This window comes from Nymphaea colorata, chromosome 2 (genome assembly GCF_008831285.2).
Source record: "Nymphaea colorata isolate Beijing-Zhang1983 chromosome 2, ASM883128v2, whole genome shotgun sequence".
NCBI classification, from domain to species: domain Eukaryota; kingdom Viridiplantae; phylum Streptophyta; class Magnoliopsida; order Nymphaeales; family Nymphaeaceae; genus Nymphaea; species Nymphaea colorata.
This window is the reverse complement of record NC_045139.1, coordinates 22,076,078-22,094,665: the sequence shown is the minus strand read 5'-3', so window position 1 is coordinate 22,094,665 and position 18,588 is coordinate 22,076,078. Positions and strand designations below refer to the sequence as shown.

The 18,588-nt window shown below is 39.2% G+C and overlaps 2 protein-coding genes across 2 annotated transcripts in view; one reads left to right on the top strand and one right to left on the bottom strand.

Moving 5' to 3' along the window:
• Window positions 1–2,924: 2,924 nt before the first annotated feature.
• On the top strand, window positions 2,925–9,066 carry LOC116248556 (aluminum-activated malate transporter 9-like). The gene is made up of 6 exons (XM_031621417.2): window positions 2,925–3,582; window positions 4,682–4,822; window positions 5,219–5,488; window positions 5,586–5,725; window positions 7,199–7,345; window positions 8,322–9,066. Exons 1-6 carry the CDS (start codon window positions 3,282–3,284, stop codon window positions 8,871–8,873), a joined length of 1,551 nt encoding a protein of 516 aa, XP_031477277.1. The 5' UTR covers window positions 2,925–3,281; the 3' UTR covers window positions 8,874–9,066.
• A 572-nt stretch (window positions 9,067–9,638) lies between these two features.
• The window catches only part of LOC116248552 (uncharacterized), a 41,636-nt gene continuing 32,686 nt past the window's right edge, over window positions 9,639–18,588 (bottom strand). The window contains exons 10-18 of the mRNA XM_031621412.2: window positions 17,754–17,832; window positions 16,570–16,738; window positions 14,351–14,613; window positions 13,907–14,271; window positions 13,690–13,812; window positions 12,610–12,678; window positions 12,301–12,525; window positions 11,009–11,125; window positions 9,639–10,042 (exon numbers count right to left, since the gene is read on the bottom strand). Of these exons, the coding sequence (XP_031477272.1) occupies window positions 9,721–10,042; window positions 11,009–11,125; window positions 12,301–12,525; window positions 12,610–12,678; window positions 13,690–13,812; window positions 13,907–14,271; window positions 14,351–14,613; window positions 16,570–16,738; window positions 17,754–17,832 (1,732 nt within the window). The 3' untranslated portion in view covers window positions 9,639–9,720. The remainder of the gene's footprint in view (window positions 10,043–11,008; window positions 11,126–12,300; window positions 12,526–12,609; window positions 12,679–13,689; window positions 13,813–13,906; window positions 14,272–14,350; window positions 14,614–16,569; window positions 16,739–17,753; window positions 17,833–18,588) is intronic.

Below are 18,588 nucleotides of genomic sequence, written 5' to 3'. Positions count from 1 at the left end.
CTTGATCTTCTTATGCGTCATGACATGCTCGGAGCCAAGCCGGTATCCACTCCTATGGCATCCAACACTCATCTCTCAGCTCATGATGGAATACCTCTGTCTGATCCTATGCCTTATCGTCAAGCTGTTGGCGCGCTTCAATATCTTACTATTACTCGGCCTGAACTTTCTTATGTGGTGAATAAAGTTTATCAATATATGCATGCTCCTCATGATATGCATTGGGCTGCGGTCAAACGCATACTTCGCTATGTCAAACATACTGTTGGATATGGTCTTCTCCTTCCTCCGTCCACTCATCTTCACTTAATTGCCTACACTGATGCTGATTAGGCTGGAAATATTGATGATCGCAAATCTATTGGGGATATGCAGTCTTTTTTGGTGACTCCCTTGTCTCTTGGTCTGCTCGGAAGCAAGCGACCATTGCTCAGTTCAGCAGTGAGGTTGAATATCAGGCGCTCACCTCCACCGCTACAGAAGTTCTTTCCCTTATATACATTCTTCAAGAACTGAACATTTCTTCCTAGCAAGTACCCACTATCTTTTGTGACAATGTCAGTGCTATATATCTCTCGAAAGATCCGGTCTTTCCTCGCCGCTCTAAGCATATCGAAATTGATGTTCATTTCATCCGTGATCACATCGCCAAGGGTCATTTGCAAGTTCGCTATATTTCCAGTATGGACCAAATTGCCGACCTGTTTACTAAGCCTCTCTTCACCATCCGTTTTGAAGCACTTTGCAGCAAATTAAGCATTCGGTCTCCCATGCTTAATTTGAGGGTGGATGTTAATGTTATGCCTATCACACGAGAAGATCAAGGAGATGTGGATAGGTCTATCACTCGAGAAAATCAAGGAGATACGGATCAAGCCACTATCCAAGGAAGCAACTGTCAGATGGATCAGCACAAGGGAAAATCAATCCCTACAAAATCTGCATATAAAAAGTTATCAGATAAAGATCTTGTAAACCATGAATCTCCATAAATAGAACCTCTCAATCTCATGGTAATGGATGAGAGATTGAGAGAGTATTGCCTTAGACCATGGATGTAGACTCTACAAAGAATCGAACCACGTTAAACATTTTTGCCTAAAATTTTCTTCTCTATACCTCGAGAAATTGCAGTTTCTGTCACTACTCAAATCAGCAATTCATATATTCCATATGGTCTGCTTGTACTGAGGTTATCCTGGCGATTGACAAGAGAGATTAGCTCAAGGAAGTATAACTCTAGTTAAGGCATGGAATCATAACAACTTCTTGCCTACCTGTTTATAACTATAGTCCACTCATCTATTTGTTCACCATCAAGTATGGGTAGCATGTGAAGATAGGTGGCTTGCTCAGTCAAGGTGAAAGGAAATTGACCAGGTGGAAGTCTTGTCTGTAATCTGAAAGATCAACTGATGTTGGAGATAAAAATCATTGGTGACATCATTCCAAAGGTAAACTATGTTGATGTGCGACTAGTTGTTCTCTACAACATTGATGGGTGGAAGAGAATTGTTAGGAGAGTGTTAGAAGGCAGAAGCAATGCTCTCAATCACTTTCCTATCTTGTCTCTTTGGCTTCCGCATTGGTTCTGCTAGATGAAAACAGCGCCTGTCTATATTATGGAGAAAGTCTTACATTGATGCGAGGAGCTGTAATCTTGCTCAACAAATTTTATTACCGTTAAACATGTCTCCTTGATCATGGTTGGCACTGCTACTATGTTTGACAGTGATGTGGCCTAGTTGAGTGTTCATTTTGATTCTTTTTGTAAGGTGCATACAACTAATTTTTATAGATAAAGGTTCGAAATCCTACCCTTTCCACATGCTTAAATCTCGTGTTTGAAAAACACTCGTAACTTAGACAAAAAAAAGTTGTGGGAGGAGGGAGCGAGAAGAGGGAAAAGTTGGAGAAAAAGAAAACAAAAAGGTTAGAAAAAAATGAACTGATGAAAGGAAAAAAAAAAGGAGAAAAAAAAAGGAAGTAAATAAAGAGATGGTGCAGTTGGGGTGTGTCTCCCGTGTTTGCACCCACACCCACATCACATCAATGTGGGGGGTGCTGCCTCTAATATGTCAACCATGAAAAGGGAGGGAAATCACGGAGGAGCAAACGGTGCAAAATCTCACAAACTTTTATTTTCTCCAGCCAATAGCAACTGGACCATGAAATCCAATTTAGTTGGAGAACCAACAGGAGTGGAACTAGAAATTTTTTATAAATTAAAGTTTTTAAATTTTAACTAAAGCCGAAATATCATTTTTCAAAATTTATATAAAAAAGTGAATTTTTTAAAAATTTAAATGTTAATTGTTTAAAACAAAAATTTCAGGTGAGTGAGGTAGAGCCCAAGTAGGCTCTACCTTGGTTGCCCCTGGGAACTAACAGCCATATGAGGGCAGATGAAGGCCAAGCATGCCCATTCATCCAAATGGCATACGAGGGAAGATGTAGGCCAAACGGGCAAGCACCAAAATTCATCCAAGTGGCAATCCAGAGAGGGGGGTAGGGCTCGTTTATTCATTGGGGCCTCGTGAGACCCACCGAATGGAGTCTTATGCTCGAGCATCAACTTCCATGCTCAAGGTCAATCATTCAATCTGTTGCGCATATTCTCGCCCTTACGTGTACAAGCACATGCAATCATCTAATTATCTGATGCAATGCTGCATCAATCAAATGGCCATGGACACGTCTCTCTCTCTCTCTCTCTCTCCTATGGCATCTCCTGGTGGGAATGAAAGAAAGATTTCGCTCCATATTATTTTCTTGCATTATTCGTAATGGTACTTATTCTCTTCCCAACATAAATCCATCACTAGAGATAAATTCCTTCTCAACATCGCTCGATCCTACTTGCACCATGCATTTATAGCGTCCTTCTCTCCCTCTCTAAATAATTTGTCGTTTCTCCCCCACCATCTAACACCAATCGTCCATCCCCCAACCAATGAGGTTCAACTAGTGATTCTCTAATTTTAGCCCTTTCAAACACCCTTTGCCATATAGATATATATCCCCTAAGGGGCAGTTGCCTATTCATCAGAACCCAATTTCATTGGCATCAAACAGGTGCTCTCTTATGGTACAGTTGTTCGTTCCTCTACACTCACTCTCCAAGATCTACAGGGAGTTCGATTACATCTGTGCGTCGGTTTGGAACCCGCAGTGGCCTGACTGGTGGCCAGGGCGCGATACCGTCCTAGCCATTTAGCAGGCTAACACTCAACTCCTTCCCTGTTCTGAACACTTAATTTTGACTTCCTTTTGGCCGGAAAATGAACGGAAAGAAGGGGAGCGTCGAAATTGATATCCTGCATGTTGGTCCTACTAAGGTCGCGTTGCCGGATTCAGCCGGCAAGAGTTTTGGTGATGGTGCAACGTCATGCCTGGATTTGGCTCGAAATGTGTATGATTTTTGCAAGGAAGATGTCAACAGATTGATCTTCTCGCTTAAAGTTGGTCTCGCAGTTCTCCTTGTTTCCCTATTAATACTCGTCAGGGCACCCTATGAGGTTTTTGGCTCCAGCATCATATGGGCTATTCTCACTGTCGCCATCATGTTCGAATACACTGTTGGTACGTACAACTCGTTCTGCATGCTTGTTCACATATTAATTCATGTGGACCTACCTACTAGTATCCAATCATCAATGACTTCGCTTTTCTACATATATTTAGTAGTTATTCAGGTTCATGTAGGACAAGCTAGAGTTCAATTTTGAGGTGCATGCGTTTCCTACTAGCATAATCAGTTTGCGCACGCCCTACTTGCAAATTATGAAGTCAATAACTTTTCCTGGCAAGGTTAAAATGAAAAATCTTACAATTTTGACTCATGCCTGTGTAAATTAAACCTTATAAACAATCTATATGTTTTAAATATATTGAAAGAAGCCATATATATAAATAGATTTGGATAAGTCAAATACAATCTCATTTCGGTAAAAGGTTGATGATCATACTGGACATTAGAAAAGTTATGTATGTAGGGATCGTGTGATTTAGTTTTTTGTTGATAAAAAAAAAAGGTATTTTAGAAAACAACCCTTGGATATATACCTTGGCAATGTACTGGTGGGGGCAATCTCCAGCTGAATCATTGGGCCACTTGTACTAACAGCCATCCAATGTACTGGTGGGGGCAATCTCCACTATACGTGGTTATATACATATGTCTGCTCCATTTATAAAATTAAAAAAAAAAAACTTAATTAGTTTTAAATAGAAATTAAAAGAAGATTTTAAATCCTTTGATAAGGATTCATATTCATGCATACTAACGGCAAAGAGGAAGTGGATCAGTAGCTTGTGCAATCCATGCATGCTTCGCTGTGCCATTTCATCAAGTAGACCTTTAATAAACAAAAACAAGGAAAAAAATCTGTGCCATAATTATCCTACATGACAAAAAATATCCATTACCTTTTTGTCCTTATGTTTTCTCAATCATTTGTCATGATGGATTAGATGACCTCTCAGGAGTGTGTTGACTGCTATTGATAGCTAAAATTATTGCTAAATTTTCATATATATATATATATATATATATATATATATATATATATATATATATATATATATATATAGAGAGAGAGAGAGAGAGAGGCATGGTAAGCACCTAAAAGAATTTGGAGGTGCAGGTAGTAATAGCGGGGTTTCTGTATTGGAAATGCAGGTGCGACATTCAACAAGGGTTTCAATCGGGCGCTGGGAAGTCTGCTTGCTGGAGTACTGGCCATTACAATCGCCCAGATCGCCCTACACTCCGGCCGGGTGGGCGAGCCGCTCATCATCGGCATCAGCATCTTCTTCATTGGTATCGATTTACATCACGCTATTGATCCACTTCCTCGTTGCCGTCAGTATGCATGGATACCTATCGAAGGATTTAAAATCTTCTTTTAATTGCTGTTTGAAACTAATTAAGTTTTTTAAAAAAATTATAAATGGAGCTGATAATATATATATATATATGGCTGATTCAGACACACCAAGGCACATGATGGCCTGTATACTTTTGTGAAATTCATTCCTTATATCAGATGCTGACAGTAAAATCATCGAGTTGTGATTTTGCTTCTTTCTTTAATCATGATATCATTGAGTACGTAGAGTAATTAATTGATTTAATTTATCTCATCAAAACTTTTTCTCTACAATCAATTAACTAATTAAGAATACTTGTGGATGGATGGGGGGCCGTGCATGGCAGGGGCGGTGACGTCGTTCTTGAAGCAGTGGCCGTCCATGACGCCCTACGAGTACGGGTTCCGCGTGGTTCTCTTCACCTTCTGCTTGATAATAGTGTCCGGTTACAGGATGGGTAACCCCACGAGGACGGCCATGGACCGCCTCTCCTCCATTGTCATCGGCGCCGTCGTCACCCTCCTCGTCAACGTCCTCGTCTTTCCAATATGGGCTGGCGAGCAGCTGCACCGGGAGCTCATCAGGAGCTTCGACGCCGTCGCGGACTCCCTCGAGGGTGAGCTAGCCGCACTAAATCCGACCTCTTTGTCTTCCGCTTCTTCTTCGGTGGACGTCGGTTTGCTTAGCTTAATTAATTTGGTTCTTGCTTCCAGAGTGCGTGAAGAAGTATCTGTCTGAAGAGGGGTCGGAGGTACCGGAATTCGAGAAGGCAGTGAAGGATGAGTTGGTAGATGAACCTGCATTTCAACGGTGTCGATCCACCCTCAACTCTGCATCAAAGCTGGACTCACTGGTATGACCTCATCAAAGTCCACCCTTCAGTTTGTTCAGCTTTCTCAAGCACGTAGGATCGAGCTGCATCCGTTAATAACAGGGTCTCGAACTTGATCTGTTCCACGTTTGATTTCCTGATTCAGATCCAGGTTGCTCATACTTCGTCTGCAAACTAATTGGTATTCTCATCTTTTTCAAGTAGGGCGCCCTGTGTAACGGAACTAGCTTAGTGTTGGCCCCAGACCAAGCATGAATTTCCCATAAAAGTTATAATATATTTATAACTCACTTCGTCAGATGGGTATAGCTTAGCTGGTAAGGTTGTTTGGCCGGTGAAAGTGCAGTCATTAATTATATTCTCATGAGTATTATTTCTTTGGATTGCAAACAAAAGCAAGCGCTATTCTCAAGTTGATGGGAGCAACCATATAAGTTCACCTAAGTTGTGAACGTGTCTTGAAAATAAGGAGGAAGAAGAAGGGGCTTAAACCTCTCCTCCACTTGCATGCAGTTACATGCCAACTGACAGAGCCATATGTAGGGAGGTGTTTGAGGATGAGAATATGTTCCAACCCTTACTAGTAAGCTGCTCCACTTAATGTGTCTGTTACGTAGCTAAGAGGAAAACCCACCTCGAGTAAGGCCTGCTGGCAGCTGGCCTGCAAGAGAACCAGAAACTTGCCTTATGATAAAGCCAGCAATGAGAGAAGTCGTTTTAGAATCTTTATCTCAAAACCTTTTATGACCGTTGGTTGGGATGGAGGTCCGCCGATGCCCTTTGCTGTCACTTGCACGAGAATTAATGGTGATCGTATAAGAATTTATGCGCAAGGAAGCTGGAGAGTGAGTTGGGTGTATCACACGGTAGTGCACTAAAAGAAAGGGGGAGGGAAAGTTGGAGTATTTTGACGATTTTTTAACAATAATATTTTTTTTAGACTTTTAATTTTTTCACTACTTCCTTTTTGTCCTTTTATGGCTCCCCTAGTGATTGGTCAGAAGTATTATGGTCATCTGGGTACACAATTTTTTTTTGTACCAGCTGATATATATACAATGAAGGGCTGCTATTATCATATTTTTATATTTTAAATTAAGTTAAAATATTTTAAATTAATTGTTTAATTAAAAGATAGTCAAAATAGAGCCATGTATATGGGCATATACGTAACAATTATAAGCATCGATCGATAAGCCGTGGCCGTCAACAGCAGAGAATGGCCCAAAGATTTCGCTATTCACCCTTGGCAAATTCAAATTCTAAGTCAAAAGGTTTTTTTTTTTTTTCTTTCGGCCAAGTTCTTTAGTAAAAGTGAGGAAATAAATCTGATGATATTTTAGTTACTATAATTTGTTTTTCAATTTTGCGTGCACGTATAAGAACCACATTGTCCAACCAGTGGCTAAGAAGACAAGAAATGAAAAATGAAGCTACTGTTCTCAATTGTATGCCGTTTGTTCACCCGAAAGGCTGGTGTTCTTCTAATTGCAGGCAAATTCAGCCAAGTGGGAGCCACCTCACGGCAAATTCAGCCATTTCTTCTATCCGTGGGCCGAATACGTCAAGGTTGGTGCCATTCTTCGACACTGTGCCTATGAGGTCATGGCTCTTCACGGTTGCCTTCACTCCGAAATACAGGTTAATTCCTACTTCCTCTCTCCTATTCTTGGCTATCCGATCAACTTGATTGATGATTTGCTATCACGCAGCAGTGAACCCACAAGTACAAGGGCGTACAATGACCAAATTACTCCTTACTTTGCATACAACAGTGCACTTAAGAATCTAAAATTGTTCGAATTCGTGCCCTTTGTCGCAAAATTTCTTTTTTGGCTCTGCCACTGACAGCTGTTATGCATATTTTGTATAAAGTTATTATTTCAAAATTGGATGACAACTAATATTTGAGTTTGAAAAATAATCCTACATATTGCGTGCCGTATGAACTCTAATCCAAGCTGAGCAAATGATTTACAGTAAATTCACATAATCTAAGAGTGCATCGATTGCCATTTCAGGCTACAAGTTTTGAAGCCCAGGCATGGTTTGCTCATGCTGCGGCAAAATAGCAAAACTTAAAGTCAGGAAGATGTCATCCTTGAGATTAGACCATTTGTAAAGTACACATGCGTGCATCGTTTTTTTTTTCCTTGAAAGCATTGGAAAACTAGGGTACACAACCGTTTCTTGTAATCATTTTTAATGCACGTTTCCTACCAAACCACTCTCGAGTTCTCACATGTGATATGGTTCCTACCAAATCACTCTCAAGATCTCATCTACATATAAGACAACAATTTTTTTTTTTTATGTTTGAATTGAAATATTCTGGCTGCGGGATGTTATTTCAAAACCATGGTTCAATGTACCACAAACTAAAAATACCATAAACTGTCTATATCAGAAACAGTTGATAGTACTCCCATTGCATGGTATTTTTAGCCATGGCATTTTGTATTCAATTTTTTGTCATTCGACAATATTTAGTGACTAGTTCATTTCGTATACATATATGTTGTGGATCAACTTTGCTGATCCAAATAGTTTGCTATACCCAATTCTTAGAATAGGTTCCAGTTCTAAGTCCAGCCCTTTGATTCGTTGACTTGAGCAGGCACCCTACAATCTCCGGATTGCGTTCCAATCAGAGATCCAAGATGCAGCTTCGCATGCAGCTGAACTTGTAAGGAGCCTCGGCAAGGACATCGGCAGCATGAAGCTCAGTCTGCAAGCCAGCCTCTTAGAGAAGGTTCATTGCTCAACGGAGAAGCTCCAGCGAAGCATCTACACCCACTCCTACCTCCTCATTGCAGGCCATGGATCTGTGGAGGCATCTGGACCTACCTTGGCAGCTCCCGATACCTGCAAGCATCTAGCGGAGGCCCCCAGGGACTTGAGTGTAAACACACCAAATGGTTCAGAGACATGCTATGAGCTGATGAAGAAACAGCACAGGAAGCTTCACTCATGGCCATCCAGGGAGGTAGACGAATTTGAGGAAGATGCTGCCATGGTGTCACTGCTACCGAGGATGAAGATGCTTGAGAGCACAACCTCTCTGTCGCTCGCAACGTTCACATCTCTGCTCATCGAATTTGTGGCCCGTCTTGATCACTTGGTCGATGCCGTCAACAAGTTGGGCAAGTTGGCCAACTTCAAGAACTGAGGGTGCAGATCAGGGGAAAGTCCAGAGCATAAGAGCCTAATGTCGGGATGCGATTTGGGTTCCGTGGAAACCTCTATCTCTGAACTAGCTATTTATACAGTTTGTAACCAGCTTTTGTGACAGCATACCCATGGGCCTAAAGGGAGTTTGACACAAAAAATCCTCGGATAAATAAGATGATTTCACAGGTAAACTGGCGAAGAAAACAGTTAATTAAGTGTATTAATTTAATTACTGCATCTACTCTATCTTTAGAATTAAATTCTCTGAACCGGATGGGGACTTTAGTTGGAACCGACATCCAAGCCAAGCTAAAGAGTCTGAAAATTTGCCTAAATGGCGATTAAGTTATAGATGGCATTCAGTTTCTCTAGCGGGTTATGAAGTACCGGAATCCCGGGAGAGCGGACTTCTAGCATTTTAGTCATAGCTGTTGCGCATAGGCCCTGGGGCGCTAGCACCGAGTTTTCGGCCACCAGACAAGCCACAAAGTCTCTCACCTCGGTTTGCAATTACTGCAGGGTCTGCATAGTAGACTAATATATGTCATTACGGCTAAATGCAAGTCATGAACTTAAAGCCCCCGGACGCCCATAAACGAATGCAACAGCTGGATTTTATCGAATGAACTATAATGGGGTTTTTTACACCGGCTGTCTCAAAAGGCAGTTTTTGTAAGTTGTTGAAAAAGGCCTGACATTGTCTGAAATGGCATTCATGGTAACTAGGAGAATTGAACCATCTAACTATTGCTCGCCATGCATGTGTTTGGAAAGCATACGATTCTTTATATTATATGTACAAACTACAAACTGTCTACACTGTCCCATGCAACAACAAATTGGCCCTACTCATCTTCCAAGTCAAAAACCACTTTCTGCCTCTTTCGGAATACATTTCTTGGTGTGCCTTCGACATCATCTTCCAAGTTAGCCACGTCATCCGTATGAGTGAAATCCGTTTCCACTGATTTATGCAACAGTCTCCTCACCTTCTTTCTGTTGGCCTGGCTGTCAGCACCATTTTCAATTTCTTTCAGCGCCAAATAATCACCATGACCTTTGTGGCTGTCCATGTTTTTGTGCTCATAAGACGAGCCATCACTGTTTGCATTAGGCGCCGAAGGACTAGGCAAGTTGCCTTCTTTATCGCCTTGAACAACTGCATTCCTGTAAAGAAAAATGCCTCCATCGTTAGATTCTCTACAACAGTCCTCCTAACCAGCAATATGTAATTCCAAAATGACAACAATTAACCCATGCTTCTAACATGCCTAAACAAATATGTTAGTGCATTTGTCATCTTGAAGGAGAAAGAAAATGCACCCTTCAAACATGAAACATGGGCATGAATCAACACAAATAAGATCATTAATTTTAAAAAATTAACATTTTGTTTTCCAGAACCCTATAGACATAGTGCATCTATTTATATGGTTAGATTTGTGAAAAGCAGCAGTCCCAGTGTTTGAGAGCCATGAAGCAAATGTAAAAGTGGAAGGGATGATTGATTGTGCATATTTCTGTATACACACACACATACACATGAGTACATACATGTATTTTTTCACTTTTTATTCTGTATTTTTTACTTTTTGTGTATTTACTTTTTCTATATTTTATCTTCTTTTTGGCCTGTAACCTGTTGAGCTAGTCATCAGCTAGTTTTTAAGCACTTGGACCTGCTCAACAGCTAGCCCATTGAAGCCCCATTGTACAAATTAGTTGATGCCCCATTAAATTTAATGCATTTGTCATTTTGTAACAGTGCCGAAAGAAATGTCTGTTGAGGAAAAGAAAAATGAAAAAGAAAGGGAAGGGAAGGGAGAAAAAGTAGGTGAGAAAGTGAGAGAGAAGAGGGATTGGAATAACCAGCCCCAAAATGGATGGAACTAGTCATACCCCACACACACACACACACACGAAGAGAGAGAGAGAGAGAGAGAGAGAGATGAGGGTGTCCATGACTCTGCAGGTTCTTGTGCTTGCAGCTAAAGGGACTACAACCTACTGCCAAAATCTTTTGGAAGGATCTAATATTGTCAATTACAGCAATTCCCAGAATGTTTTGGAAACATCTCACAGATGAGGCAAATTGAATATAAACATCTCATTATTTCTAGGAAAGGAACTTACTTAAAGATCACTCCCAGTGGCTCATCATCAGAAGCATCATCTTGTACTTCTGTTCTTTGGTGATTAGTCATGGTCGTTTGTTCATGTTCCAGACAGCTATTAGTATGTGTTTTCAGCCTGAGATCAACAAAAATGTTAGTAAAGGAGTTCCAAATAGTTCACACTTAAAGGAGTATCGGAGAATTGTCCCAATAGTTCACACTAAAAAACTTCTGCACAAATATATGGAATATGAAACAATAAGAAGTCTAATGACCCTGTTAGATAAATTATGAAGATGAAAGGTATTTGTAAGTATCCTCAAACGATACTACAAAGACCCACTACTCCAGTAATAAAAAAAGGTACCCCAAAAAAAAAAAAAAAAGGTTCTGCGATGCATGTGTCCTAACAAGGTCAACTTCCCTTGATCTACTTGCACTAGTTGAGATAATGTTCTTGAAAGACCCAGAGGTTAGACTGATTTTCTGAGCTATCTCATGCTGGCTTTTGCAATGTCATGCAGCAAGTGGGTATTATTTATGGGCATCTTACAAAACGCGTGAGTTCCGTATAAGCTGGTGCACAAAGGTAGCAGTTCAGTAGAATGGAGCATAAGTAGGAGAAATCAGAAGTGGCACCTCTGGTAATTCAAAACTTTATTTGTAGAGAGATTATGCAGCTAAGTAGACTTGACCAGTTGATCTATAAACCATCAAAGTTGGATCATGCATACGCAATTTCAAATGCTCAGGTTTATTCTTCAACTCGTAATTGCAACAAAGATCTATAGACCAACATAAACACTTAGCTAACAAGGCTTTCAATGGTCAGAAACCAAGGAAGTCATAGAAAAACAGATCATGGAGATGCAACCAAGTGAACTTGGGATCGCAAAAATCTAAGGTCGAAAAGAGGAACAGTAATCAGGCAACCTAAATAAGCAGTACAAAAGGAAATCAATTGGTATTAACAAGTCTGTTTTTCGTGTCACATAAGTGCAAGTACCGTTGTAGTAGGAAACTCTGTCAAAGGGGTGTATTTGTGTGTTAAATAAACTTAGATATACCTATAGAAAAGATGAGCCTGAACTAGGGTGTGAAGAATTAAATGACAAATGCAAACAGCCACAACCAATCCACCCAGGTGCAGCAAATTCTGTGCTGCTTCCATGTGACAATTTTTCCAATTAACTATCAGAAAAGCATGTTGGATCAAAAAAACAGGCAACCAAAAGATTAATATGAGCCTCTTAACATCATGCCCCTTAGAATCGAGGACCACCACTCAAGATCTGGAATTTAAATACACACCGTTCCTTATATGCTGACAGTGTTTCATCATCGGATTCTTTCCTTTCTGTTGTAGCAAAATCAGCATCAATCTCATTGGACTCCCTATTGTTCTCCACGATATCTAAGCATGGCCTCTGAAGTCCAAGTTGCTTAAGTTTTCGAGATACTTGAGCAGCTGAATACTTTTTATTCGAGTCCAATGCATTGGCAATTAGATGACTGCACCTTTTTTGTGTCTTGAACCTTCAAGTGACAGAAACACAAATGCAGGGGTAACATTAACAAATGTTTACATAATTGACATAAAATTGGCGGTCAGAAACCCACTGTTCAAACAGCTCCCTGATCATTGTCTCTTCCTCCTTGCTGAAGACTCTTGCTCTCTTCCCAGAGTGGCTGATAAAAGAAAATAAAATAGATCATAAGAATCTTTTTTCAAGAAAGGATCCTCATTTGTACGATAAAATTTAGCTTTTGGGCGCATAAAAACTCACTGAAGTTATAATCGTTGATTATTTCGCTACATGACAGAAGTAAACAAATAAAGCAATGAAAGTGCATGCATAAGAAAGAGAAAGAAATTTAGCAGATGAAACATATGATGGAACATTAGTATGGAACATGTCCAATCAAGTCATTTTTTAGTAGCAATATCATCTTCAGTCCTGCTCCAAAACAGATGATGCCTGCCACAAGGCTCAGCAGGGCCCATAATGGACAACGCTTGGGTCATGAAAACAACCATCAGGCCCAGATTAATGAGGACTGAGCTGGTGAGCTTGTTAGAAACTGAGTTGCAGATATGTTTCCATCAGGACAAAGGGATTTGAAATAAGTAGTGCACAAATTCTCTTTCCCGTACAGCTAAAAAATTTTACTATCAGAAAACTACTCTATATTAAAAAATGCATTCAAAACATTAAAATTTTCACCATAGTCAGAGATTCTATCCATATGATGCCCAATGGAGTTGATTGGCATAAACCTTTGAAAGAAACTCCAAGAATGCTATTCCGTATATACACACAGCTTTGAACTATTTTTTTCTTGTTCATATGGAATTAAATAGATCATTCATACCTCCACCTCTGGTCATAAAATCTTTGAGCGGTGTAGAATTAACATATCAAAAAGCATACATTTCATAAAGTCCGTTAATGCTATGCTCTTTCTCTGAAGTGAAAGCCAGCATCTTCCGATTCTAGGAACCCTTTGAAGATCTTGTGGCAAACAAAGCTTCTTAGTACATCACAGGGAGAAAACTGACAGCTTTCTACAAGATAGGTTAATTGCATACATGTTTTACGGATCAAAATCATGCAGACAGCCCTTGAAAGGTTTTCACAAAACAGACTATTCATAAACATCACTGGAAAAAAAATCCAATACTAAGAAGGTAATCCTTACAATAAAGAAAGATCTTTGTCCATGCCACTTCCTTCAGCTGAAAGGGAAGTTCTGATGTTCAACAAACCAACTTCACCATTTCCATCTTCTGAACCACTCTGAGAACTTTTTTCGTGTTCATCACTAATTGGCAGACAACAACAAAACAAACTAAGCACAGTCCAAGCATATGCCACTGAAATTACTATGCAGACAAGTAGAGGCATGATGGCCTTACATATTATCAAGTTCATGTGAAGGCAGAAGATCAGCTTCATCATCACCTAATGCATCTGCTATGTTGATAGGAGGCCTTGTTTTATTAGCTTCTCCACTTTGAACACCAGTTGAACTATGTAACAATTTTCTAGCCTTGCTCCTTAAGCTGCCAATCTCATGTAACAAGAACTCTGAATTGATATAGTGGCAATCTCGGTTTGTCTTCCAGAAAAGGATGTCGACAAAAAGAAGAGGATGGCTCTTCAAGTTGTTCATCAGTTTACCCACCAATTTTGTGATAAATGAAGTTATTATTTTGTATTCCTTAGTACTAGCTTTTTTCTGATCATGCAGAATTTCGAAGAATATGCAAAGGATAGATAGCTGCAAGATTAGATAATGACAAATCAATTTAGAAGCCAACCCACTTATCATAATGGAGTGCTAAGAACAAGATCTAAACCTGAAAGAGCATGGGAGACATCTCTAAATCATCTGAGATCCTTTGAAGCAAAGATATAATGTAATGATTGGTATTTGTGTGGTTACTTTTATAAAACCTCAGGAGCCAGCATAAATTTTGGACAATCTTGCCATTTGCAAACATGGACATTATACGAGTAACATCCAAGTCAACTTCAACTACACCTGCCTGTTCATCGTTTTCAGATGACTCGTTTCCACATTCATGGCTGTAGTCACAATTGCCATCTTTGGTACCAACTCCTGTTGAACAAATTCACATAACAGATTATTGAGTAATTCAAACTTCTTTAACCATCGTCCTCAGGACTATATCGACGAGGTTTTTCTTGGGTATTTTTTTGGGGAAGTTGTTTTTCCTGGGAAAATTTCAGCAAAAAATCTTGAAAATTTAAAAAAAATAAAAACTTAAAAATTATCTAAAATAAAATAAATGTAAAAGTAATAATTACACAAAAAGAAAAGCAAAAAAATCATCAAAAAAGTGAAATATTGCAAAAAAAAAAAAAACAGTAAGATTTTCATTCCGAGATTTGCCCATTTTTTCGCTTTACATGTTTTTTCTTGTAAATGTCACAAAATTTTTGAAAATCTCACGACATCTGTGACAGTGGTTCAATGTTCAAACTATGTCACATGAGTGCAGGTTCAAAATGCATGTGTGGTTGTAGGTGTTGATGAGGTGCAGCATTTTCTTAGAAAACTTGGGTGCAAATGGGAGGATACACATGCAAACAAATGGGAGGATACACACACTACATATGTATTGTACATGGGTTTTAGATTATGGCAACTACATTTGTCTGGTCATTTTTAAGGTCTGGCAGTTTCTACCATTTTTAGTTGCTTTTAACAAAACCAATTGTATGGATGAATGTGAAATGCCCAAAATGTAGAATTTTAAAACAGCAGTGAAGATAAAATTTTATAGGGATTTTAAAGTCAGTCTTAGCATTCTCAGCTCATATAAACATAGCTGAATTTCTTATTCCTACGTTTGGGCATACTGTATCCATCTGCATTAAATTTTCAAGGGGAAAATCACAAGACCGTATGTACATATAGTATAAGAATCTTATAGCTTGAACAGGTCCTTAGATTCTCTCCTCTGCAAATACGACGTCCAGTACGGAACCTGGTGTTTCCAAGTTTATTTTGAGAAATTTAATTGCACAAGTAGACTTTGAGTGTCCAACAATGCTAGAATAAAGAAAATTATGAAAATTTAATGTATAAAACTCAAAAAGATTTTGTAAACAATTTTAAGAGACAAGGAAGACTGACCTAAGAACCTTGTAAAACCCACTCTATATAGCAGAAATATCAGATTTTCAATATTTTCTCTTTGAGATACATAATTCATATATATGGTTGGATTCATCAAAAAAACTTGCAGAATAAAGTAGATGGGTGAAAATTAATGAAAAAGCTAGACAACCCCAGATAATAATGTGTGCATGTGTGTTTATCCTCATTAAATGCTCAACAATGAACATTCATAAGAAAATTGTCTGAGTAGTCACAATCAAGATCATATATATAGTCTGAAAGATCAAAAGAACAAGATTAGCTTAAGAGGGGACATGTTCTAACCATTTGGTTTCTCTTTTCAAGTTATTAATACCAAAACATAAAATTTAAATGGAAAGCCTAATCCATGACCAAGTAGCTTTCAACTCCATTCAGATGTGGACAAAAGGGCCACGTGCAGTTGACTATGTCCAACCTAAACTTTTGGTTTCTTGCACCCATATATGCATAGGATAGCATCGACACCAGTACCTTGACCTTTTTGACAAGTGCAAGTGCCATAGGTGGAAAGAAACAGCCTCCCTACCTATGCGACAAGCGTGCAGGTATAGGTGCGGACATAGTGAAGGTGCACAGACCTACATGAAGCATTTTCAAAGAGCTTGGGTGTGGGACAGAGCTACAGACACACATACACATACATAACGATAAGATTGTAAGCAAATAAATTCATATATTTATTGTTTATATTTATAAAATATAGATTAGCATAAGAAAATATTAAAATATACTGAAAAAAATACAAAAAAGTGAGTTAGCCTTGTCCACGCCATGCCCCATACCTGCACCCATGTTCAGCCATGTCAACATGAGTACAGTGCCCTTCTAGGAGCTATGTGTGTCTGTGACAGAGCTCTCTGTACTCTGTAGTCAAGAATTAGGAGGCACCTTTCCCTGCATTTTCCAAATCAACCAATGGATCCAGGGCAGAGTGCATAGCATCACCGTTCATTTCAGCAACAGCATCTATCTGCACATCCTCACCTACTTCTCTGACCTGTTTTTCTTGGACACTGCCTAACCTTTTCTTACTCCTCCGTCTTGATTTTTTTGAGACCTGCATGGAGTGATAGTAATCTTCATAATGAACAATATGCAATTAGTGAATATGTTTATCTTGGTCCATGTGTGAAATGTTGATGCATGCAAGAGAGTCTACAAGTTTCAGGACAAAATGGCAATTCCTGTAATATAATTAACATTGAAGACAAGATTCCCTAGGATAACCTTCTTAAAATGCAATGCATTAATTAACCTAATTTACCTCAACTTGAAGACTGACTAAATCCCAGAATTGCTAGAATGCTACTCAGAGATATGATGTGAAAATTCTATTGCTTGATGAAACCAAGTTCACAAGGTACATTATAGAATGATCATATGATACAAGTTGGCACCAATAAGAGCTGCACAAAATTTTGGCAAGGATTCTTAGGAAAACCAAGAAAACAGATAAATAATTTTCAAAGTTAAATCTCAAAAGTAAAAAGAATAAAATGCCTCTCAAAATTATTTTTCCAGTACTTTCAGCTTGAATATCTTGACAATATTGAAGCAGCAAAGAACTAAAAACAGAAAGGAGAAAAGGGCTTTAGAAGTTATCTCAGTAACATCCTCACAGCACAATATATAGAAACTATAACTTTTTTGCTGAAATGATTTCCTGGTATGTGCTTTCCGACATGAAAATAAGACAAACTGTTTTCACCTTCAATTAAGGTAAACATGGTCTTAAAAGCAAGCTTTTGTCCCCAAGAACATTGAAATCAATGAGTAACTAAAATAATATCGAAAAACTATTCACACAATAATAGATATATAATCTTTCAGTAACCTAACGTATTGATATTTTACCATATCATGCTATACTTTAATACAAAATCCCCCAAGTATTGCACAAACCTATTGTTGGATACCACGACCTCTTAACCAAAACTAACAAAAACACAGTATGAAAAGGTCCATTACTTCAAACGTCTTTCTTGATGGAATTTTCCACAAACTGTCATTCAAATAAGGACAATTTAAAACCACTCAGAAAGCAAGCACCATGGAGAGGAAGGAGGGGATACCCGTAAAGCACCATGTGATTGAAAGGACTCCATAAGTTGTAAAATTATGTGAACCATTTCCACTAGATCAGCAAGATCACTGACACCAAAAAAAGAAACATAAGAAAAAGAACATCATAAAATATGAAAGAGCATCGAACTGGATCAGAGTAGAAGGTCCTGAACTGAAGTCCTATACAGGCCATGTTAATTTTCATCGACATCAAAACATCATGTTGCACAAAGCAGAAGAACTTATGCAAATAGTCTTGCTTTGGTTCACTACAACCAAGGAGGGCTTGCATGGAGGAAACTCAAACAACATCAACAAGATGAAAGCCCCAAGCGCAAAAACAGTAAAAAACCAGGTGCTTGAGAGCTGTGTCACAAAGACTCGTCAAATAGACGCACGCACCCACACCGATGCGGGTGCAGGTGCGTGAAGGGGAGCAGCCCAACATGGCACCGGACGTATGCATCCTGCCGCACCTGCTACATTTTTTGATGCATCAGAGGCACACCTGACTCGGGTCAACGGAGAGTCGAGTGTGATTAAAACACTAGAGAACAAATCTGTCCTCTTTTATCTTTTTTTTTTTTTAATTTTAAAATCGTAAACCCTTTCAAAGAGGGTTGTAGTGCAGGGTATTAGGGCTTCATTCAAGCGCTTCGACTGCTCGACGGCTGACTCACTCACAGCCGGCTCCTGCGTTCTCCAACGAAGATTTCTGATGAATCATGGTTCTTTCTACATTTTTTGCGTCCAAGCAAGCAGTGCAGTATAGCAGCTTCCTCAAACTCACTAGCGAACACTCTCAACACGCACACTGACAGCTCAGCAGCATTCTTCCTCCTT